At 41.1% G+C, this 21526-nt stretch overlaps 1 protein-coding gene across 5 annotated transcripts in view; it reads left to right on the top strand.

Moving 5' to 3' along the window:
* LOC119133177 (rho GTPase-activating protein 6) overlaps positions 1-15333 on the top strand; it is a 33870-nt gene extending 18537 nt beyond the window's left edge. For 2 of the 5 annotated variants that reach the window (XM_037268818.1, XM_037268822.1), the window contains exons 2-14: positions 7146-7305; positions 8264-8335; positions 9677-9825; positions 9918-10046; positions 10111-10306; positions 10405-10460; positions 10592-10742; positions 10830-10978; positions 11191-11370; positions 11974-12065; positions 12150-12370; positions 12456-12539; positions 13067-15333. In XM_037268818.1, the coding sequence (XP_037124713.1) occupies positions 7146-7305; positions 8264-8335; positions 9677-9825; positions 9918-10046; positions 10111-10306; positions 10405-10460; positions 10592-10742; positions 10830-10978; positions 11191-11370; positions 11974-12065; positions 12150-12370; positions 12456-12539; positions 13067-13575 (2148 nt within the window). In that variant the 3' untranslated portion in view covers positions 13576-15333. The remainder of the gene's footprint in view (positions 1-7145; positions 7306-8263; positions 8336-9676; positions 9826-9917; positions 10047-10110; positions 10307-10404; positions 10461-10591; positions 10743-10829; positions 10979-11190; positions 11371-11973; positions 12066-12149; positions 12371-12455; positions 12540-13066) is intronic. The other 3 variants (XM_037268819.1, XM_037268821.1, XM_037268820.1) reach the window with 3 other exon arrangements.
* The last annotated feature ends 6193 nt before the right edge of the window (positions 15334-21526 follow it).

Here is a 21526-nt window from a genome sequence, read left to right as displayed (position 1 = left end):
ATGCAAAATAACGTTTTATCCGATTTACCTGAACAGCCCAGCCAAACCAACATTTGCCTCAGCTGTTAAATGTCAGAGTATTCCCTTTACACATCTGGCACAATTTAAAGAATCAAACAAAGTGCATATGAATCCAGAAGTGACCACAAGGGCATGCACCAAAATTTTCTCCACAAAACAATACCCTCAAGTTCTCTTCATGTGAAAAATTTCCAGGACGTCTTGCGACTCCACAAGGGCAGGCGTCATGGATCATCTGCCTAACTGCTTCAATGTGTTTGCAAGCCAAAGGTCATGGCGTAAAATATTTCTCGTTGCTCACGCACATCTGAAGCCCTGGCTTCATGGTCTCTACTAAGTAAATGGAAATTGTATTGTTTTCATAAATCTGACGCTCTACACCTACTGCATTCCTGCATCTTAATAAGTAGTATCATCTCACTTTTTTTTCTTCAATTTAGTTTTCCTAAGTGGTCAAATCAAATGCAATACACGCTACAAAGTACTGTTCGGTATACTTTTTTTTCTGAATTTGTCAAGAGTACAGTTTCACTTTTTAGGATCCTACACTGATGGGGGTGGGGGGGGTTCTAAGGAATGAAAATGCAAGTCAATTTAATTAAATTTTCTGGAAAAGTGACAGGGTAAATAGTTGAACTAAATGGATTAAGGCTTGTGATAAAAAGAAAGAAGTGACTATTTCCTAAGAGTATGACATTTTTGTGGCAAAAGCACAAGGAGCCTTCTTTATGAAAAGCACACAGTTATTGTACATTGAATGTAATTGCTTACCGTGCATTTTTTTGTATATAGTAAGCACACGTATGGTGTGTGTGTGTGTGTTTGTGTGTGTCAGCTTGTGTGTGTGAGTGACCTAAGAGTTCAAGAGGCCATTGACTAAGACTGGATTAGCCGCTCTCAAGGCTTCCACTGGAATGTAAGGATCAACAGCGCTCGTGCATACACGCGCAAGCACACATTTTTTTGTGCTGCACTCAAACACTCACTCTTTACCTACTAGTCCATAACAGTCCATTAACGCTGCTTGTTCATGGGAAGACAAATTACAAAAGGTCAAGAAATGTTCGAGATGTTTTCATGTATTTATTAAGTAATTTAACAATCTGTTCGTTTATTTTGTGAAGGCATGGCTACCTGACTGAAAGATTGATATATTAAAATTATTTATTAGTAATACCTACAACTACAATTAAAAGTTCTTCTTCAGTCACAATAATTAAGATATTGTTGAATCAGTAGCCACTGTAATTGACAATCTTCAAAACAGACGAGTATTATTATTGTAAAGGGAAATTGCAGGAGGCCGGTTAAGGTACATTTGAATTTACAATTTTAAAGTTCTGCTAACGAAGGAATTTTCATCAAAACGTATTAATATATGACAGAGTGTAACTTTACAGTCAGTGTGACTTAGATTAAAAAAAAACTAATACAGATGGATAATACTCAGTATTCAATAACTTCTTTTACACTCCTTTTGAAGTGAGCCGGATTTGATCATAAAACTAGAAACATACTCACTCTTTGGCTTGTTCAACAATGTAACAATAGCCATGCTGTCTTTCCTTCAGGAAATCAATAATAGATTAGCACATGTGCACGTATATGCACACACACACTCACATCACTGGGTGCGGTGAGGTCTCCAGGAAGTTAGACTGGCTAAAACTTCCTGCGTTCTGAAACCAAGTTTGGACTACTTATATTTAGCCCACAGTTTTATGTCATACATCCATGTACAAGCCCAGTGGAGCAAAAATTGTTAAAGGTTGTGTGTGCCTTTTTTTGTGTGATTTGCACCAAGTCAACTCTCAGATGGTTCAGAATATCCGCAAATGTATTGCTTGGAGTAAACTACACAATCCGTTGCGATAATGGGAAACTTCTCCTGCCGCCTCTCGTTTCACTGAGAGCACTTTGCCTGCTTGTTCACTACAAATGCATGATGGGAATGTTTTGTCTTTTTATTTTGTATACTCCGCAAACATGTCACATCACGTGCGGACATCAACATCATATATTTAGTAAACTTGAGGCTTACCGATTATTCAGCATGCAACATTGGCTTGCAAGTTTGAAGAGAATTGTATTTTCTTTTGTTGTCGTGATGACCGCAGATAGTCTTTTTTTTGGTGGATTATAATAGTGTTGGAATAACCTGGATTATTTTATATTGTGATTTTCGGATTGTGTGATCTGCTTCACTACAAAGGTAGGGGCAGCCATGGAGTAAAAAAAAGACGATTTTTCTTCCTGTTCCTTACAGCTGTTGGGAGATGCTGTTGTAGGACCACAGTTCACATCTCACCAACAACCTCATCCGGATTTGCAGGAGCTGACCAGTGTGCTATAATCCCACAAGTCTTTAACTACCACACAGGATTAACAAGAAATTGATTTGGGAGGGAGGCGGGTGATGTGGCACCCATGCGGAAAATAGAGTCTTAAAGAGAATTTTCTCTGATCCTGCTGTGTTAAACGGATACGGTGGAAGAAGATCAGAAGGGGGAATTGTAGGGGAATGTGATTTACTTTTGTTGGCTCATGTTCCTGCCTCTGCAGTGAAATAGAAACTAAAAATTCCTTAATAGGATTAACAAGCTTTAAATCAGTGAAAAAAAAAACTGCTACTGAGATTCCTAAACAGAATGCACAGTCGAGGCACTCACAGAAAACATTTTTCTAAATGACCAATTCATAGAGAAAAATGTCCACTTTATGTTTTACTTTTCAAGTGGGATTAAATGTAATAAACCAAATATAAAATGAATTCTTACTCTTCACAACTTGCAGATGCAAGACGATCTTGAGTGGTCAATTCCAAGTCCTCCCTCGCCCACATAGCTACCGTAATTTTCGGACTATAAGTCGCGGTTTTTTTTCATAGTTTGGGTGGGGGGGCGACTTATACTCAGGAGCGATTTATATACATATATATGGGGTTTTTTCACTTTTTTGGGCATTTTATGGCTGGTGCGACTTATACTCCGGTGCGACTTATAGTCCGAAAATTACGGTAATAGGTTTGACACGATTAGGATTTGGGGGGCCGATCACCAATGAGCGAAAAGGAAAAAAAAACATAATGGGCATATTTTGGTAGACGGGCGCTAATGCACCCGGCGCAAAAATGGGCACAAATTGATTTTCATGTCAAGTCTAGTTTACCATGTTTGTGATTTTGATAAACCGCGTTCCGACACAGAGAGATGCCGCTTCCCCGACGGACCTAAAAACTGCGCTCTGCATAAAAAGGGGAGCTTCTTAATTCTCATGGCAGGGCAAGTCCAGTTTAGTGTGTTTGTGATTTTGGCTGACCATGATAGGCCTCGATAGGCATTCTGGCGTACTGTATTACACGAACCCAATTACTGATCAGACCACAAGATGGAGCAAAATGTCTGTTTACATAATTTGTTTATTTATTTTTTATTATAATTCCATTTACAAAAGCGGAGTGCATATTAATGAACATTTACACGTAAATATGCCAAATTATAGCTCATAGCTAATTTTCATCTGTTGCAACTTGGCAGGTTGTGACATTTTAAATAAGCTTAGTTACTGTTTACTTCAACAGATTTATTTTCTCAAGTATTTTTGCCAATGTTTAACAATCTTTGCCAGGCCCCAAGGAAGGAAAGTTGAGTAAAGAAGCGAGTGTGATTTGAATATAAAACACCAACAAAGGAGGAGAACTTGATTTTTACTCATAATTTAGCTGTCAAAGCATGCAATAGAAAAAAATACAGCTACATACAGTTTCTCGTTTTTTTTTTTCCTCGGTTCACTTTCTTCTGTTGAATTGTATGCTTTTCAGCAGAAACTGCATTTCACAGAAAATAAATAATAAATTTGTATACTGAATAATATAATGTTTTTCTTTTAAATTAACAGCTACTGAGCATACTACTTTATGTAATCATCCTTGACTGCTCAATTACACTGTACAGAAGAATAAAATATGAACAACAAAATATACCAAAATGTAAACAAAAACACTTTCAAATGTATACGAGACATCACGTAGGGACAATTCTCTGTGGATAATTTCGTCTGGCAGTTTTAAACCACTCGCCGACAAGTGCTGTCCGCTGAGTCTTGTTTGGCTGGTGCTGACCTTTCTTTTAGTGTCATTCACACATAACACAAAATTGAGGCTTTAAAAGCATACTGAGGCATACACAGTCACGCAGGCATGCATGGCGCCACCTCCATCAACAATCAATCAGTCTCACTCACAAGGGACAAACAATACTACTTGTATGCTAAAAGACAAGTTTCCCAAATAAAGTAAAGGTAAATAAAGCGAAAGAAAGTCAACAAACTATTCAAAACACCTTTCTGTATTGTGCTTTACTAGCACAGCTACAATAAGAAGCACTGTCAAAGTAGTTGTTAAAAACTGTTACTACAGGTCTGCTTTTGGAACTCATTAAGAGTGTAGTCAGTTTCATGAACTAATATCAATGTTTGAGGATGTAACACTCATCACTTCGGTTTCCCTCAAGCCAAATTGAGGATGAGTTTAAAAAGATGGAAAAACCTATTAATCTTCTGAATTGGACAGGTACATGTACAAGCATGCATTAAGCGCAGGAACATAGGCCTATGCACAACATAAGAAGAGTGCTGGCTGATGAGTCTAGGTGGTCAGTAATTGCAAGCAGATGTAAACCTTGAGAAGGTTTGTCAAGGGGAGGAACAATGTCAGTTAAAGCAATCCATGACGTGCATAACCTGCAAAAGACATAGAGACACATGAGTATTAACAGATTTAAAAGACAGATTTTTCCTTTATATTGCTGCTGGACATGAACTCTGCTCAGGGGTCATTTCAAGGCAGCGGAAACAAAAAGAAAGTCGATCAAAAATGTAAAGAGAAAGAATTCCTCAAATGTTCCTTTGGTATCTGTTTCCACAATAACAGCTCCTCTTCTGGGCCCCTGGTACCTGCCTGGAATATTGCAGCACATGTTGTGCGTAATTGACTGTACGGCTGCCCAGAATGACTAGTTGGACTTTACCAGATGTGCATCTGTGTTTATCCTGAATTTGACCCGAGTACCTCAAAGTCATATTGTGATCAAATAAGTCATTATTAACAGCACCATGTTAACAATCTCAAAGTTGTGTGCTCCTCGAAACAACCTTGCATATTGGACAGCTTTATTTCTTCACAATAGCTTTGTTAAATTGAATGGCCACAATCAATTTGACAAAGCACGGAAAAATACCTGAATACTATGAAATACTGATTACTATACAGATGCAAACTGACTACCACACGCGCACACACAAACACACACACACGCATGCATGCATTGCAGTCAATACATACCGCTTTCGGCACAGATGACATTAATGTCTTTCACACCGGAACAAAAAGGTGTGTGTGATGTATATGACTAGCTGCATATAATGTGGGGCTGCCAATAAGTTTGGGTCGATGGTGATCCATTTCAGGAGCGAGATTCACCTTGCTCACATTGAAAGACTCTCTATTTGGGAATAATTTATGCAGAGCATCATGACAACAAGTGCCCACTGCCTGTGTTGCCATAGCAATATTTCTCTCACTCCCTGGCCCTTAGACTGTCTGCGTATTGCCACGGAAACCAACATATTCTTTTATCCCTTTGTAGAAAATAACAAATTACTTGCTGCAGCTCTCTGTATGTGCAAGCAGCATTGGTCACCTAAAGCAGGGGCTTTCAACTGGTTTTGTCCAAGAGACCACCATTATAACCAAGAAGCAACTCGGGGACCACTGATTACACAATTGAAATTTTTTTTGCCAAATAATTTTTGGGGGGCGAGGGTTGCAAATTATTTGGCATACCCCCGAGTCTTTCAGTGCAATACCAGCTCTTTTGCTTGTGGGCCCCACTTAATGCGCATTGAGGTCACAAGTACTCTCACAAGTGCTGCTAAAAACAAAGTTGCCTTTCACACACATGCATGCACACACGCACACACAATTTGAAAGACTTAACAGTTGGAAAAGGTAAATAAGAAGCCTCTTGCTGGTTGAGCTGGTTCTGCCCAGCAGGATCCTTGATGGGGATGGATGGATGGATTTTAGGTTGGTTAAGTTCAGTACTGTTAACCTCTGAGAGCTGAGGTCTGATGACATACCAAAGAGGGTTGGGGAAGGGATAGGGGAGGAGAATTGTTTTAGTCTTGTCATCACAAAAGACAAAGCGTCCTGCAGTGAAAAGCATTATATGTACTCTATATGAATGACAGCATTCTAAAACCAACAGTTTCACAAAGTCATGTCACGTGACAATCAAAAAAGGCTGCTCTCCGTAACACACCTGTAAAAAGATGTACTCTGCATTTAAAAAGGGGGGGGGGGGGGGAGGTTTCCAAGGTCTTGACTCATCACGCATATTTTCCTCTGCCCAGCACAACAGGGTTACAGCTTCATCTGTTGGCCAAATTTAATTGAATTGTGTGTATTTTGGGAAGCTTTGCGGCCCAGCTGGTTTCGATGACTCATCCGACACACTGGTCATGCATTCCTTTATGTCTATGAGAGAAAGGGTGATGAGTTTGAATAGAAGCCCCATTTACTGTAATCCTATACAGACAATGGGCCGGGGGAGTGACGACCAATTGTGTCTTTGTACTAGAGATGAACAGAAATTTTGGGACCAAAATGACAATCTCAGACAATGCAATTTCGAGATTGTGAGAGCTGCAATTTTTAAAGGGCTCTTATTCTCACCCATCCATGGCGTGCTACAGTTAAGGGTTAACATTAGGCTGCCGGGTTGTAAAACTTGTTTTTGTACATGGGGGAGGATGTGATGATGACATAAACAGTTTTGACAATTGTTTGGTAGAGTCCAAATGTTGTGTCAACCAATCACAACATCTATGTAGTACATACTAAGTTGCAAATTTCCCAGCTAACAGCTGAAACACATGACATCTCTGTGGCCTTTGGAGTGGATTTTTGCTTGTCATTGTCTTTTAGTCCGAAACTGAAAATCCACTTCTGGGCCAAAGATTTTCAATGCCCGAATTTTCTATGCATCCCTAGATTATATAACATGTACCTACAGGTTCAGGTCAGAACCAAGGTGATGTACTACTAATGCTTTACTTCTCCACAGGGTGACTTCACCTGGAATAGCCTGTCTGGCCAGAGTGTTCATCTGACTCCAGTTGCCATACAGAGCCTGTCTGAACTGGAGAGGGCTCGGCTCCAGGAAGTGGCCTATGCCCGCTTACACCAAGACTATGATGTTGGATGTCAGATTACTGTGCCAAAAGGTAGGGTTCTATGTGTTTCTCCACCTCTTTAATGCATTGTTGCATAACTGGTTGCACTGCTGAAACACTCACTGGGGACACTCACAACTAAGGTTTACCAGACATTGTTGTCAAATCCAAAGTTCATCAGATTTCCGTTGAGCTTTCTGAGCCATCTGTCAAAAATCCCCCAAAATTAAACCATTTCCCATCTCCCCTCTAACCCCACCCCTGTGCTGTCTATTTCATCTGCTTTCTCTTCTTTCACACGCCATTTCCTCAGCTCTCCCTTTACTTCCAACTTGTTTACAAAACGGGATGCTCAACTTTCTCTAGTGTCATAAGAAACATGGTGAAAATCAAACAACAGTGGTATGGTTGAAGATTTGGAGATTCATCAGTGGTGCTCGGACGCTCGGGGAAACTGAAACCGTTCTGACGTAAGCAGCAAACGCGACGCTGTAGTGGGACGTAGTTACATTTCCCAGAGTGACTCGTGATACAGGAGAACATCTGGGGTTCAAACTGAGGTTGCTAAATCAGTATGAGGAGCAGCACAAGGGACTCAGCAATAGCACCAAGTGTTTACGTAAGAATTGCAAGGATTTTAAATAATGTGTGCCACAACTTTCAGAGTTTCCAGGTCATTGAATCAGATAGTTCCGGAGCCATGTATCATGTTTACCGCAGCAATGTTTTCAATTTATTTTTGCCTCCTTTCTAAAGATATAAGACAACGTTCAGATCTGAACAAACACATTAACCTTTAAAAAAGTGAACTCAACACTACATTTAACATTTTAGTCACTGGTGGTGATTAAATATTTCACTTACAAATTTTGAGCCATTCTCTAGTTTGTGAAACTTACTCGAGTATTCCTTGCTTGGTTTATAAACTTATCAAGATCGGAATAAAGTACAGCAGATAATGACATCTTGACCAGATGCATTCAGGTAAATTACTTTTATTCCTGTACAGATGGACAGAAGAGGAAAAAGTCACTGCGGAGGAAGCTGGATTCTTTATCCAAAGAGAAGAGCAAAGACAAAGGTATGTCATGTTTTTTAATATTTAGCGGCTTGTTTCGTAATCTCACAGACTCTTTTATGTTATTGTTGCCAAAACTCTGCCCCTCCTTTCTTACTCTGGCGAGACGGTCTTTGTCAAGTGAACAGAGGGTATAAAAGATTAAGTATCTGTTTACAGTTTGTATTTAAATTAAGTGGAAGGACTGCATGCTGAGCACAGCATATTTGGCTGGAGAACATGTAGGTCTTAAAGGAGGCCAGGCGGTGGTTGGAGATGCAAGTAAGGTAAAACAGGGTTTTCTTTTCAAACTGGTGAGTCCGGGCTCTATCAGTAAACACGCTCTTATTGAAACTCAACAACACATGCAAATATGCACTCAGCTGACGGGTTTAACTCATCTCAGAATTTGACAAATTATGTAAATTAGTGAACTTTCAATACTGAAAAGCACCAACATGAATTTATTATACATGACAACAATCTAGTAAAAACAAACATTTTTGTCTCAGGGTTTTGTACATACCAGTGTGATTTTAAAAATGTTTACTTTAAGACTGGTTTTCAAGTCTTGGTGTTTTCAGCTTTTGTGTAAATTTCCGCTCTCATCCATTTTTAGTTACAACAGAATGCATTGGGGAGGGCATAGCTGTCTTATACTCCTGATTGGATACTAGTAATTGCCAAATTGGGGTATCTGGTCCTGGCTTATATTCTGCATTGAGGATATATTGTCAGTCTATCTGTGCACCCCGGTACACAATGAGCTGCGACGATTGGGGATGCCTGACCTAAATGTTGGCCCTTAAAGACGTTATTCACACGCACACATGCATGTTGTACATGAGGATGCACTGGCTTGATCAATTTGGTCTTGACATTGATGCATGATGGTCATCGTGCAGGACAGATGGTGATTTGGTGCATACGTGCTGCCCTGCATGTATCTTGTGCTTAGCAGATGCTTTCAATTTGTGCAAAAGGAATTCTGTTGTTCTGCCATGTCTGTGGTCACATTGAGCCACTAACCCTTCAGTTGTGGTTACTGGATGCAGTTTGTCTCTTCTGTTTTCCCTCCTTCTTCATTCGCATTATGCAAATGTAAAAAAAAAAGAGGCATGCAGAACGTGATAAAAAATAATTTACTACTTTTTATGATTTACAGACTTGTGGTAGTATGATTGTAAAATTTTACGATGAGACGAAAGTGTCACTTCACAAAACAAACACAAATAACCTCCAAGAGAAGCATGAATGTTTTTCCATTTTTCCATCTTGCTCTTATTTATTAGTATTTTGTTATTTTTGCGGCATAATCTAGATTGTTATCCATCTTTTTCTCTCTCTGTGTTTTTTGTCTCCCAGAGGGTGTTCCTCAGGCCTTCAGTATACCTCTCTCCCAGGTCATAGCAAACGACAGGACGCATAGACAACGCCAAGATGGCTATCGTCAGGATCCGCCACAACGAGAAGAGCACAAGGACTCGTCTGACCTTGTCTCTTCCATTCTCCAGGTCATTATGCATGCATGCACGTCCAGTCATGAAATCCAAAAACAATGAGAAGTTTTTACACATTCAAAGTAAATTTCTTGCATCATCTACAGTTTGCGACTAAGCGATCGTCCAATAAGGAGCTCTCAAGCAGCAACTCCTCATTGAGCTCGACGTCGGAGACAGCTAATGAATCAACATCGCCCAACACGCCTGAGGCGGCACCACGTGTGCGCAGACGGGTGAGTTGGTCGGTCGGGAGTTGTTTGCTGTTTGGACAAATGAAAACTCATGTTTCGGCTGCAGGGTGGCATGTCGGTGGATTCCATCACGGATCTGGACGACAACCAGTCCCGCCTGCTGGAGGCGCTGCAGCTCTCTCTGCCTGCCGAGACGCCAAGTAAGAAGGAGAAGCACAGGGACAAACGTCTGAGTCTCAACCCTATATATCGCCAGGTGCCTCGTGTAGTTGACAGCTGTTGTCAACACATTGAGAAATACGGTATGTATAATCTACCCTTATGCTTGTGTTATGGTTAAGGCTTTAAATTGTCGGGGATATTCCAGTTAAAGTTTTTTTTTTATCATTTCTACACTCAGGTTTGCAGACAGTGGGAATTTTTAGGGTGGGAAGTTCAAAGAAAAGAGTTCGACAGGTTGGTGCTCGATTTAATTCTACATAAAGAGATTTGTGGTTTTGGGGGACAAGCCATTATCCTCCAAAATGAAGCATTATATTTAATTCAGTATTCAGTAAATTTAACCCAAATTTTTCTCCCTGCTTTAGTTACGAGAGGAGTTTGACCGTGGCGTTGATGTCCATCTAGATGAAGAGCACAGCGTTCACGATGTTGCAGCTTTGTTGAAGGAGTTCCTTAGGGACATGCCTGACCCACTTCTCACCAAGGAACTCTACACTGCCTTCATAAACACTACATGTATGCTCCCTCCTTGCCCAGCAGACAAAATAACCCAAGGACACCTCAGCTTGTCTGCTAATGCTATTTGACCTGTCCCTGTTGAAGTGCTGGATCCAGATGAGCAGCAAAGTGTGATGCAGCTACTAGTGTACCTGCTTCCAGCATCCAACAGTGACACACTTCATCGCCTCCTGGAGTTCCTGTCCACTGTAGCTGACCATGCCCATGACAGGCAAGACAAAGACAAACAGGAGGTAAAGTCATTCCTCACAGACAAAAATGAACTGCAGGGCTGCAACTGTTAAGTCAGATTTACTAAAAGTTTCCACAGCCAAAAACGGGGGCAGACTTGATTGCTCCGACCCACATATGTGAAAGCAGACAAGGGTGGATCCAGGACTGCATTTGCTAAATGCGAGCCCATTTTGAGTGGGCGTTATATTAAGATTGACTTTTTCCATTTCAGATCACGGGGAACAAGATGACTTCCTTAAACCTTGCCACCATCTTCGGCCCCAACCTGCTCCATAAACTCAAATCTTCAGACAAGGAGTTCAGCGTCCAGAGCTCAGCCCGGGCCGAAGAGAGCACAGCCGTTATCGCCACGTTACAGAGAATGATCGCCAGCTACCAAACCCTCTTCATGGTCAGTTGGCTTATCCTCACTTCCTCCAGCTGATGCACTTTCACATTTTTGTGTCGACAGAAAATGACTTTTCTTGTCAGTAAGTACATTCTGCCAAATTTCTGACCAAAGCATCAGAAAATATTTCACCCAGACATTTGAACGCCTTCTTTCCAAAACAAAAAGGAACACTCATGCATGAAATCTCTGATGTGGAGTCAGGAAAGGTCACAATTTTACACGGATTATCTTATTCTTTGCTGGCTTTGTTCATGTCTCTTCTCGGGATTCTCTAACAGTGCAGACTGGCAGCTCAGGTCATTTTAGGTCTGAAACTGTAATGTTTCGTAATCTGCCACTGCCACTCCCCTGAGGCTTACATTCCTACAGTAAGCCAATTAATCACATCAGACCTCTTGGTGTCTGGTAAGAGCAAACGTTTTTGAGATGAGGGTGCGGATATGACTTCTCTAAGTTCTTTTGTAAATCAGGTTGAGTCAGATTTGATTAAAGATTGGGCAAAAATACAGAAAATACAGACAGATATTGACCTTCTTCAATTGTTGCCTTGAGCAGGGAGATTCTAAACCTTGATTTAATTAATTCAAATTACCTTTTGTTTAGGTCCCACCTGACCTTCAAAATGAAGTTTTAATGAGTCTACAGGAGACAGACACCGATGTGGTAGACTACCTACTGAGACGAAAAGCGTCACAGTGAGTTCTTCTGCGTACAATACAAAGATTATTTTGTCCTCCTGTTTCATCCCGTCTTTCAGCCCAATTTACTTTTTCCTGAAGGAGTACCGATCTACTCCAGTCTGAGGAGCCCTTCACCCTGAGCGAACGCCACTCCTCCAGTGACTCCAACAAGCCGTCCAGCGGGGAAGTGTCCCCATATGACAATAACTCCCCCATTCTAAGCGAACGCAGAAGCGAGGCAGGGAAGCCAGGTAGTACGCTGATGGGACAGGCAGTGGGCTGGGCAGGGGAGTCTGGAGCCGACAGCAGGGTGGCACCAGGTGAGCTGTAAATCTCAGACCAATCTCTGTCTTTCTTTTTACACTACGGGTTCCGCATGCAATAATTTGACCTTGCTTACTTTAGACTGTATATCGGAGGAGCATGCTAACATTTGGGGTACGTGGCACACGACTTTGAAACCAGCACTCAAAGACCAAACTTATGCAGGTGAGCTGCCTGCCTGACAACTTGGGCTCTGTCGGAACGTCAAACTTCAATCCCTGCAGCATCCCCTGCATAAAAAGGGGAGTAGCTTAGCTAAATATTAACATTATAGTTTGATTTATTACTTTTTAGCATCTTGGGTAGCCTACATTAGTGGTGGGAATATGAAGCTTCAAATTTGCTTCCTGAACCAGTTATTATTTGTTTGTTCAAAATTGGGCTGAAGCACACTGACCTCCCATTGCTAAAACCCCTTTATTTAAACAAACAATGCCATCTAGCAGGAAAAAAATCCAACTGGTTCATGAAGCAAATAAAATCGGTGCACATATGGCGATATATTGATGCAGAAGGGAAGGAAATTATTATTTTCTTTCTATTGCTAAATTCTGTTTCCAGAAGGAAAGGGGTCTAAATCACTGTGAAGTACGCAGTCGATATGAAATCTCCATGTTAGGTGGACTTGCTGCACATATATGACAAACAGTAAACAGTAAATAATTCCATTGATATCATGGCTGTTTTCTCAGAAGGTTCCCACGGCAACGTGTCTGAGGGAAGCTCCCGCAGCTCACAGGAAGGACTTGATGGACTCCATGGTGATAGCAGACAGCAGTTGATGGCACCGCCAACGAGGACAGTGCCAGGCATTGCTGAGTGCAGACCTCACCTGCCGCTGACCCGTGTTTGCACTAGCCCTCACCCGCAACCTGCCATCAATCGTTCTGCTCTCGAACCTGCTCATGGAGCCTGCACGACGTCGGGATTGAAAGGATGGGTAAACCCGAACGAGAGTGGCCGGTTCCCTCCCCCTTATAACGCTCATCACCGCCTGGCTCCTTGTCAAAGTTCACCTCAGCTTGCAGCAGCGCAGCAGCATCCCCTGCAGTGCAAGAACCCAAATGCAGAGCAGAAGAACTCGGATGGGCCCCTGATGCCGCACAGCCCGGAGTGGCAGGACTGGCAGAGGGACCGCTGGCAAATATGGCAGCTGCTATCTTCAGACAGTCCAGACGCACTGCCAGAGACGCTTGTGTGAGATCGTCAAGTCCAGCTTTCTGTCAGATTTGATGACTGCTTGCCTATGATAATCACACATCCTCATCTTTCCTCCCTGTGCATCCCTGTATCTGCCAGCATGTTCACGCCGTGGCATTCTTGTTGTTTACATGTCCAGCTGCTACCTTCTACAAACCTTAAAACATGAATGAGCCACCATTCATTATTCTCCGTTTGGAGATTGTTTCTGCCCCACATTTCATTGCGAAGCATTTAAAAACATCCCACCATAAATACCTCAAAAGTCATCACAGCACTTCGAAATGTTGCCATAAATACCATCAGGTTTGTTTGTTTTTGAATTTAGTGGCAAACAATAGGTAATGTGATAGTTTAATTAATAAAAAAAGAAACACAATATGAATGTCATAATCTTTGGTGTTTAAATACACAATTCTTATACACACCTCCTAAAGGAGTTCATCAAACATTTGATTCAAAGTGTGTCTGTCCTTTAAGTCCTTGACATAATTGTTAGTCTTGGTAAGAGTGTTCTTTTGTCCTCAGTGTTGAATGTAATTGTAGTCTGAAAGCACTCAGCTGTAAGTTTGCTACTCGCTGCACTGAGATGTGCCAAAGCTGTATTAGTTTGGTTTGTTCGTTTTCTTTGTTTCCCGTGATTTCTTTGTTTCCCGTTTCATTTCAGGATTTCTGTTCATATACTTGCTGATGAGAATAGCGTATAGGCAGACCAAGAATGTTTGCATCACATTTCAGGAAATATCAATGTTAGTTTTTGGCTTATGTGAGTACAATACAGCAAAACTATGTTGTGAGCCTGTGACCAAAAAAAACAAAAAACAGTTTGTATTTTGTAAGTTCATCATTTTGAAAAGGCCAAATGTGAAGTACTTCTTAAAACTGGGCAACCACGTAGCTTAATTAACAGATAATCCCTTAAATTGAATCAAATTGTCACTCTAATGATGATTGTTTTTAATGATTATATAACTAAGCAGTCTTAAAATATGTTAAAATACTATAGTCTATATATACAATGGTCAACCAGTTTAACATTCCAGTTTCATCAAAACCAGTGTGCCGCTTTTGCTGCCTGATTGATTGCATAGAGTTATACAGCCTAATGGCTTGTGGAGAAATAACCTTGATTACCACAGTTGACTGACCAGTACCTGCAAGTCTGGACAAAATGTAGAACAAAATGTTTCATCTTAAAGGGCATTTTAAATTTATATGAATAAGAAAACACCACTTCTGAATGAAACTCCAAACCAAGCTGGCTAACTCCTCCTAATGACTCAATCACGTGGGTATTTGCTGGCAAATATTTTCCAATTTGTATTTTTTTGTTTTGTTTTATGGGCTCAAAGCAAGAATCCAACAATTGGCCGCATGATGATGCAAATCTGGCGTCACCTATCGTCAGGCAATTGTACTGTTTCCATCTGGAAACTGTAGGGACATTAAAGGGAGGAAATAAACGTGCCATAACTCATAGCTATATGTCATGTTTTGTGAAAAAATCCAGCAAATGTGCTTTGCTGTCCATAGTGTATGATGTAATATGCAGTATATGTTTCTATTAAAAAGAATAAACTTTTTAAAAAGGTACCAATCATCTTAGTGTTGTTTTCGCAGTCTGTGCCATGATGGATTTATTTTCATCAATGGGGTTTACTGGTCCAATTTGTATTGCCATATTTAGCTATTTACTCTTTTTGTACCAGCTGAGTTCTATGTATGTTACAGTGGAATTAAATCCGTTTGCTTAAATCCACATCTACTGGTGGAGTGAATTCCTTGGAAACAACAGAGAAAATGAGCGAGTAAGAACAGTTTCTCAATTATAATATTTGGATCACCATCTATCTACATGACAAAGTGCAACTACAATAGTCAACATATTGTCAAATGAAATATTTATCTGTCAAAACTGAGAATCATTATCGCCAAGGCAGACTTCTTTTTTAAATACAACACCTTTATCGCACCTCATTACCTCAGTTTGGTTTATCAAATTTAGAGGTTGTCTAAATCAGGTATGGGAAATTGGCGGCCTCGGGCTGCAGGTGGCCTGTGCCTGCACTAGGAGTGGCCCTTGAATCATTTTTGAAAATTATACCTATAAACAAAAATCCCCATTTCTGCCACAAGAGGTCCCTAAACTACCATTTTTGTAGCCAAAGGTCCAGTTGAAACCATGAATAAAATTGCACTAAGTGGTGAATGTGATTAATACAAGAATTTAAGCAAAGTGGTATTTGGAATCCCCATTAAAATACAAAGTAGGTGAAAATGTAAACTGTGTCTTTATCAGTCAGTATCCTCTGCATGCCTTTCCCTCACAAGCCCATTTTGAGCTCACATTGTTTGTTACAAAAGTAACCTTTCTGCCATTGTATGCATGACTTTGTTTAGTTTGAGGGCCCCTAATTAATTGTGATGCTTGAAGCTTTGGCCACTCTCCCGCTTCAGTACTCTTTTGCCACATTTTTGTCATGTCTGTGGAAGCGAGACAAATTTTGCAGAGTTAACACTGAACTTTTATCCATTTGACAGTCACTTTCCCCATGGTCCTGCCATTACAGAAACCTTTGGTTGAAATTAAACAAATGGAAATATTTCACTCCCACACCTGGAGGAACTTAGGTGCTATTCCATATCAGCAAATAAAAGAATGAATCAAAAAATAATAATGTAAAAAATAATGTCATTGCATCAACAAAAGTCGTATGTGTGAGCATGCACATTTGGATTGCACACACAGAAACACGTGGTTGCACTCATCATGGAAGGAATGTACTCACAGAAGGAGTTCATTAGCCTTTTGAGTCTCTGCTGTTGCTTCACAAAGGCCTTGAACTGTTGTGGAATGCAACACAGGTCCTTTTCCCTCATGACACAGATGGAACCCCAGTGACACAGATGGGACACAGACAGGAGAAGCCACAGAACTCAAATGGTTCCACGACCAAACTTGGATCCTGACTGCAACTGCTAAAGGGAACAGATCAAACGAAAGTGATTTTAATGTTAGTATACAAAGAGTTGGCTCTCTGGAGCGCTGGCCCACCCATTGAGTATGAAATCAAACAACTGAGGAAATCTATTGCTTGTATTTTATCTGCTCATTTCTGAAAATGTGCTTTTGAGCGAGCAGATCTGCCATTCTGCCGCAAAATCAGATCAGTCTCACTCTCAAATCAACGGCTATTTAATGTGTCACCTCTGCTCTGTATAAAAGATGTATTGTGACCGGAGTCAAATTCCTTATTTGGCATGCACAAACTTGGCCAATAAAGCTTATTCTGATTCTGATAAAAGAGTTTACATGAGACGAAAGAGACATACATACCTTTAGTAAGTCTAAAACCCAAAGTTACCCCTAAGTTGTAATTCTTATGGGAGTGCCTCAAGGATCAGCTCTAAGGCCCTTCCTCTTTACAATAGTGGTGGAAAGACTGACAGATTATGTTAGACTGGAATCCTCATGGGCCTTGAGGCTGGCAGATGACATTGCGATGTGCAGTGAAAGCAGGGAGCAGGGCGGTTAGAGAGGGCTTGAATGTCCTGAATAATGATTTTTCCTCAGGGTTCCTTCAAGGTCCCAAACGGTTGCAGAATGTGACTTTTGGTGATGGTAACATAATAGACAGCGTCAGGCTCAGTGGCCTTGTAATGTTCCTGGTCATCAGCTAAAACATATAGTAGGCTTGTGAATGGCACATGACCAAACCCAGAGAACAGATGAGCCCTGATTATTTATTACCTGAGTCCTACAGCACTGTGATGTCATTTTCAATGGACAGCAAGTGGGAAAAAGAATGTTTCTGCTCAATTCAAGCTCTAAATACATAATATTAACAAGAATGCTCTATTGGTGGTGATTTGGACATATTATTGTAAAGATTTCTTTTTTCACTTGACGTCTCGTTAAAAAAAAAAAGAAAGAAGCAACTGCAAGCAGAAAACACCCTCTCAGTCCTGCAGACCAGCCTTCTTGTACGAAATCATGGGAAATTGTGTAAAAGCCATAAACAATTCGTGTATAAAAAATATACGAGTCTCGTAATAGACTGCAGTTTAAACGCAACTGTTTTACAATGGGAAAATTAATCACAATCAAATGGTTGTCTATAAAAACACAGCAGCCATATTAATGTTTGATTGCCCAGACATCCGGTTGGTCACTTTTCTACTTTTCCCCTTTTTTTCTCTGTTTGGTTTTGAAGAGAATGGCTCATGAATTACTAAGCAGCAAGGGAAAGAACCCAAAGAGACATGTAGTCCATGGCAGAGCTTTTTGGCTACTTGTTTTTTAGCCCCCCCTTAGGTATACAGCCTTTTACATGAGTCTGGTGCAGCAGCAGTGGTTGCAGTTGCTCTGTTAGTTAGGCAGACTCCCAGCAGCAATTCATGCTGAAACATCCTAAAAGCTAATTTGTGTAACTGCAATGAGTTAGCTGTACAAATGCAATATATCCATAGGAGCAAACTAAACATTTGCACAAAAAGCATTTATCCCTTCATTAATTTTGGAGTGTATGTGTGTGTCCTAATTTCACAAACAACCAGATTAAATGTTGAATGTGAAATTGAAAGAAAGGGTTTAAAAAATTGCTGAGGCTAGGCTGGAATATCTTGACAGAAGATGCTGTTTTTCATATTTATGCTGCATGTAGCTAGGAAAATGAGGTCTTTCCATTTTGAATGTATATTGGTATTGGAGGAAGAAGCGTGCATTTTTGTTAATTATTTGGTTGGGTTAGCTCGAGGGATGAGAACATTCAACAATAAAAGGCTTGAGTTACAAATACAAAAGTTTCAATGGTTCATGTTTTTTAACTTTGTACCCGTAGACTTAAGACCAAACAAGAGAAAAGACTAAACAAAAAGCAAAGCATTCCATTTTCTCGACACAGCACAAGTGACTAAAATGGCAATAACGGGGGAGTCCAGCTCACGGCATTTTTGAGGCATAGACTTTTACTGGAAAATTGGAGCTCAAGACAATGCCAGATGATGGCCACAGGCGGCTGGAAGATGCTGTGGAAAACGTGACTAAGAATGTGTTGCATGTGAGAGAGAGAGAGAGAGAGAGAGAGAGAGAGAGAGAGAGAGAGAGAGAGAGAGAGAGAGAGAGAGAGAGAGAGAGAGAGAGAGAGGCAGGTCACTGTAATGTCATTTTTTGCAAGTGATGGATAAAAATGGGTGAATTTTGCTGCTTAACTCATATTGCACAAATGCATTAATCAGAATGCCATGTTTAGCAGGGGCACGTGTGTATATGTGTGTGTGTGTGTGTGTGTGTGTGTGTGTGTGTGTGTGCGCGTGCACGCCTGCATGATCCGTGCGTACCTGCGTGTGTTTCATCTGCCAAAGTCATCTACATAGTATGACGCAAAGCTCCAAACATAAGCTCATTAAAGCAACTCACTTGTGAGAGGTTTTTTGGCAACTCAATACTTTTTGGGGACAGGTTTGACTTGGCCTTTGCATGACCTGCCAGAATCACTTTGAGTGGTTCTGTCTTGGATTTACCCATTTTGTAAAACTGTGGCAACCTTGAGCTCAATACAGTACGGGGATTTTCTCATGTGTCACTCGTGGGGCTAAAAAGCTGAACAATTTCCGTGTAGTCACATCACATAAAAACCTAGCAATACATTTTCCACATACTTTTCAAACTTTTAGTGTGTTCCCTCGAACAAGCTACAAATGGAACAACAGTATTGCGTTCTGCTGTGAGCTGGTTTAGCGGCACTGCTGCCGCCCAGATAAGAAGCGTTGGCAAAAGTGTTTAAGATTTCATGGGATACGTTGAGAGCTTCAGTTCTTCTCTTGAGATCTCTCCTACTCATCTGACTGCCTCATCTTAATGCTTCTTGAAGGCCAAGAGGCTGCATTGTCCAGAGGTAAAAGTAAAAATAAAGACTTCTACAGATGTTTAAATCCAGCACTGCAATTGGAGTGCATTAAAAAAAACATGAGGGGAAGTGAAGGATTTTTTTTTTTTGTAAAAGCTCTCAACATGATCTCAATTGGAAACTAAAGCTGGATGACAAAGCAAATACAGAAATGATATGTTTTACTTTATAATAATATCTTTGATGCACAAACACAATGTGATGTATGTTTGTGAGCCTGCAAAGATGGCAGGCAGATGTGTAATTTAAAATCTAGCACTGGGAAAAAGAGCTACAGCCAGGTCGCACCACTGACTTGAGCTTGCTCTGCACATGTCATGTGTATTCTGTGTGTAGGGCAATGTCATGTTCATCCTGACCATGGACGCATGTTTCACTCTGCAACACTTGCATGGCACTCATTTGACTCACCAACGTTTTGCTCATCAATATTGACCTTTGATATGACCTTTTGCCGGGTAATCCACAGTGATGGGCGCGTCATTGAGTTTCCGTCATTCACCAGCGGCAACCCCAGGAGTCCGTCATCATTAGTCCATCATTATTTCAGACTTTGTCATGTCAGTCTAAAAGATAGAAAGATAGTGAGAGTGAGAGTGAGAGTGAGAGTGAGAGAGAGAGAGAGAGAGAGAGAGAGCGAGAGAGAGAGAGAGAGAGAGAGAGAGAGGGAGAGAGAGAGAGAGAGAGAGAGAGAGAACAAACGGCCTATAGCACCCTTGAAAAGGCTCTGGGCCCGTCCATCACAATAATTGTATTCAGTTCCAGGTCATCTCTCATGCTTGTGCTTTACAGCTGCGTCTCACAGATGTGTGCTCATCGCCTGTATATCATTAATCATCTCATGTGTTTCAACTGTACAACGAGTTGGACAGAAAAAGCTGACATACTATATATGAGTTCATCACCATGACATGTCTGCCCATGCAAATGCCAAAGCCTAGAAGCATCGCCTGGCGTTATAAAGGCTTGCAAATGTGGCAGATGCACATTGGGTAAATGAACATTCCTGCATCAGGGGATGGAAGGAGGGAAAACATTACAAATAACCTGGGGATTCGAACATCATGTGCTGAAGCAACGGGACTGTCAGTGTCGCTATTGCCAAATATTGTGCACCAAGATTAAGCTCGCCAACAGACTGGAAAGCCGTGAACAATGTTGCACTAACAGGGGCAAAATAGGTCAAGCGTGTTTCTCTTATGTGGGTTACAGGCGGTGCAGTCGCCTGAATATCTGGCAAAGCGTCTGCTGTGGTATGTACAAGGTCATCCCTCGGGACATTAGGACTCATCCCTCCTCACACCCTACAGGTATACAGGACTGTCTCAGAAAATTAGAATATTGTGATAAAGTTCTTTATTTTCTGTAATGCAAATAGAAAAACAAAAATGTCATACATTCTGGAGTCATTACAAAATCAACTGAAATATTGCAAGCCTTCTATTATTTTAATATTGCTGATTATGGCATACAGCTTAAGAAAACTCAAATGTCCTATCTCAAAATATTATTACTGCAACCAATGCGGCGTGGCATGGAGGCAATCAGCCTGTGGCATTGCTGAGGTGTTATGGATGCCCAGGATGCTTCAATAGCGGCCTTTAGCTCATTTGCATTTACTCTGGACTTAATGAAACACAATGGGCCAACACCAGCAGCTGACATGGCTCCCCAAACAGTCGCTGACTGTGGGAACTTCACACTGGATTTTAAGCAACTTGGATTTTGCTCCTCTCCAGCCTTTTCTTCAGACTCTGGCACCTTGACTTCCAAATGAAATACAAAACTTGCTTTCGTCTGAAAAGAGGACTTTGGACCACTCTGGAACTGTCCAGTGCTTCTTTTCCATAGCCCAAGTCAGACGCTTCTTCCGTTGTCTTGAGTTCAGAAGTGGCTTGACCATGGGAATAAGGCTATTGTAGCCCATTTCCCGGACACGTCTGTGAACAGTGGCTTTTGATACCTGGACTCCAGCTGCAGTCCACTGTCTTTGAAGCTCCCCCAAATTCTGGAAGCGACTCTTCTTCACAATGCTGCTAAGGC

Source organism: Syngnathus acus, chromosome 2, assembly GCF_901709675.1.
Source record: "Syngnathus acus chromosome 2, fSynAcu1.2, whole genome shotgun sequence".
Taxonomy (NCBI): Eukaryota; Metazoa; Chordata; class Actinopteri; order Syngnathiformes; family Syngnathidae; genus Syngnathus; species Syngnathus acus.
This window is presented reverse-complemented; position numbering and strand designations above follow the sequence as displayed.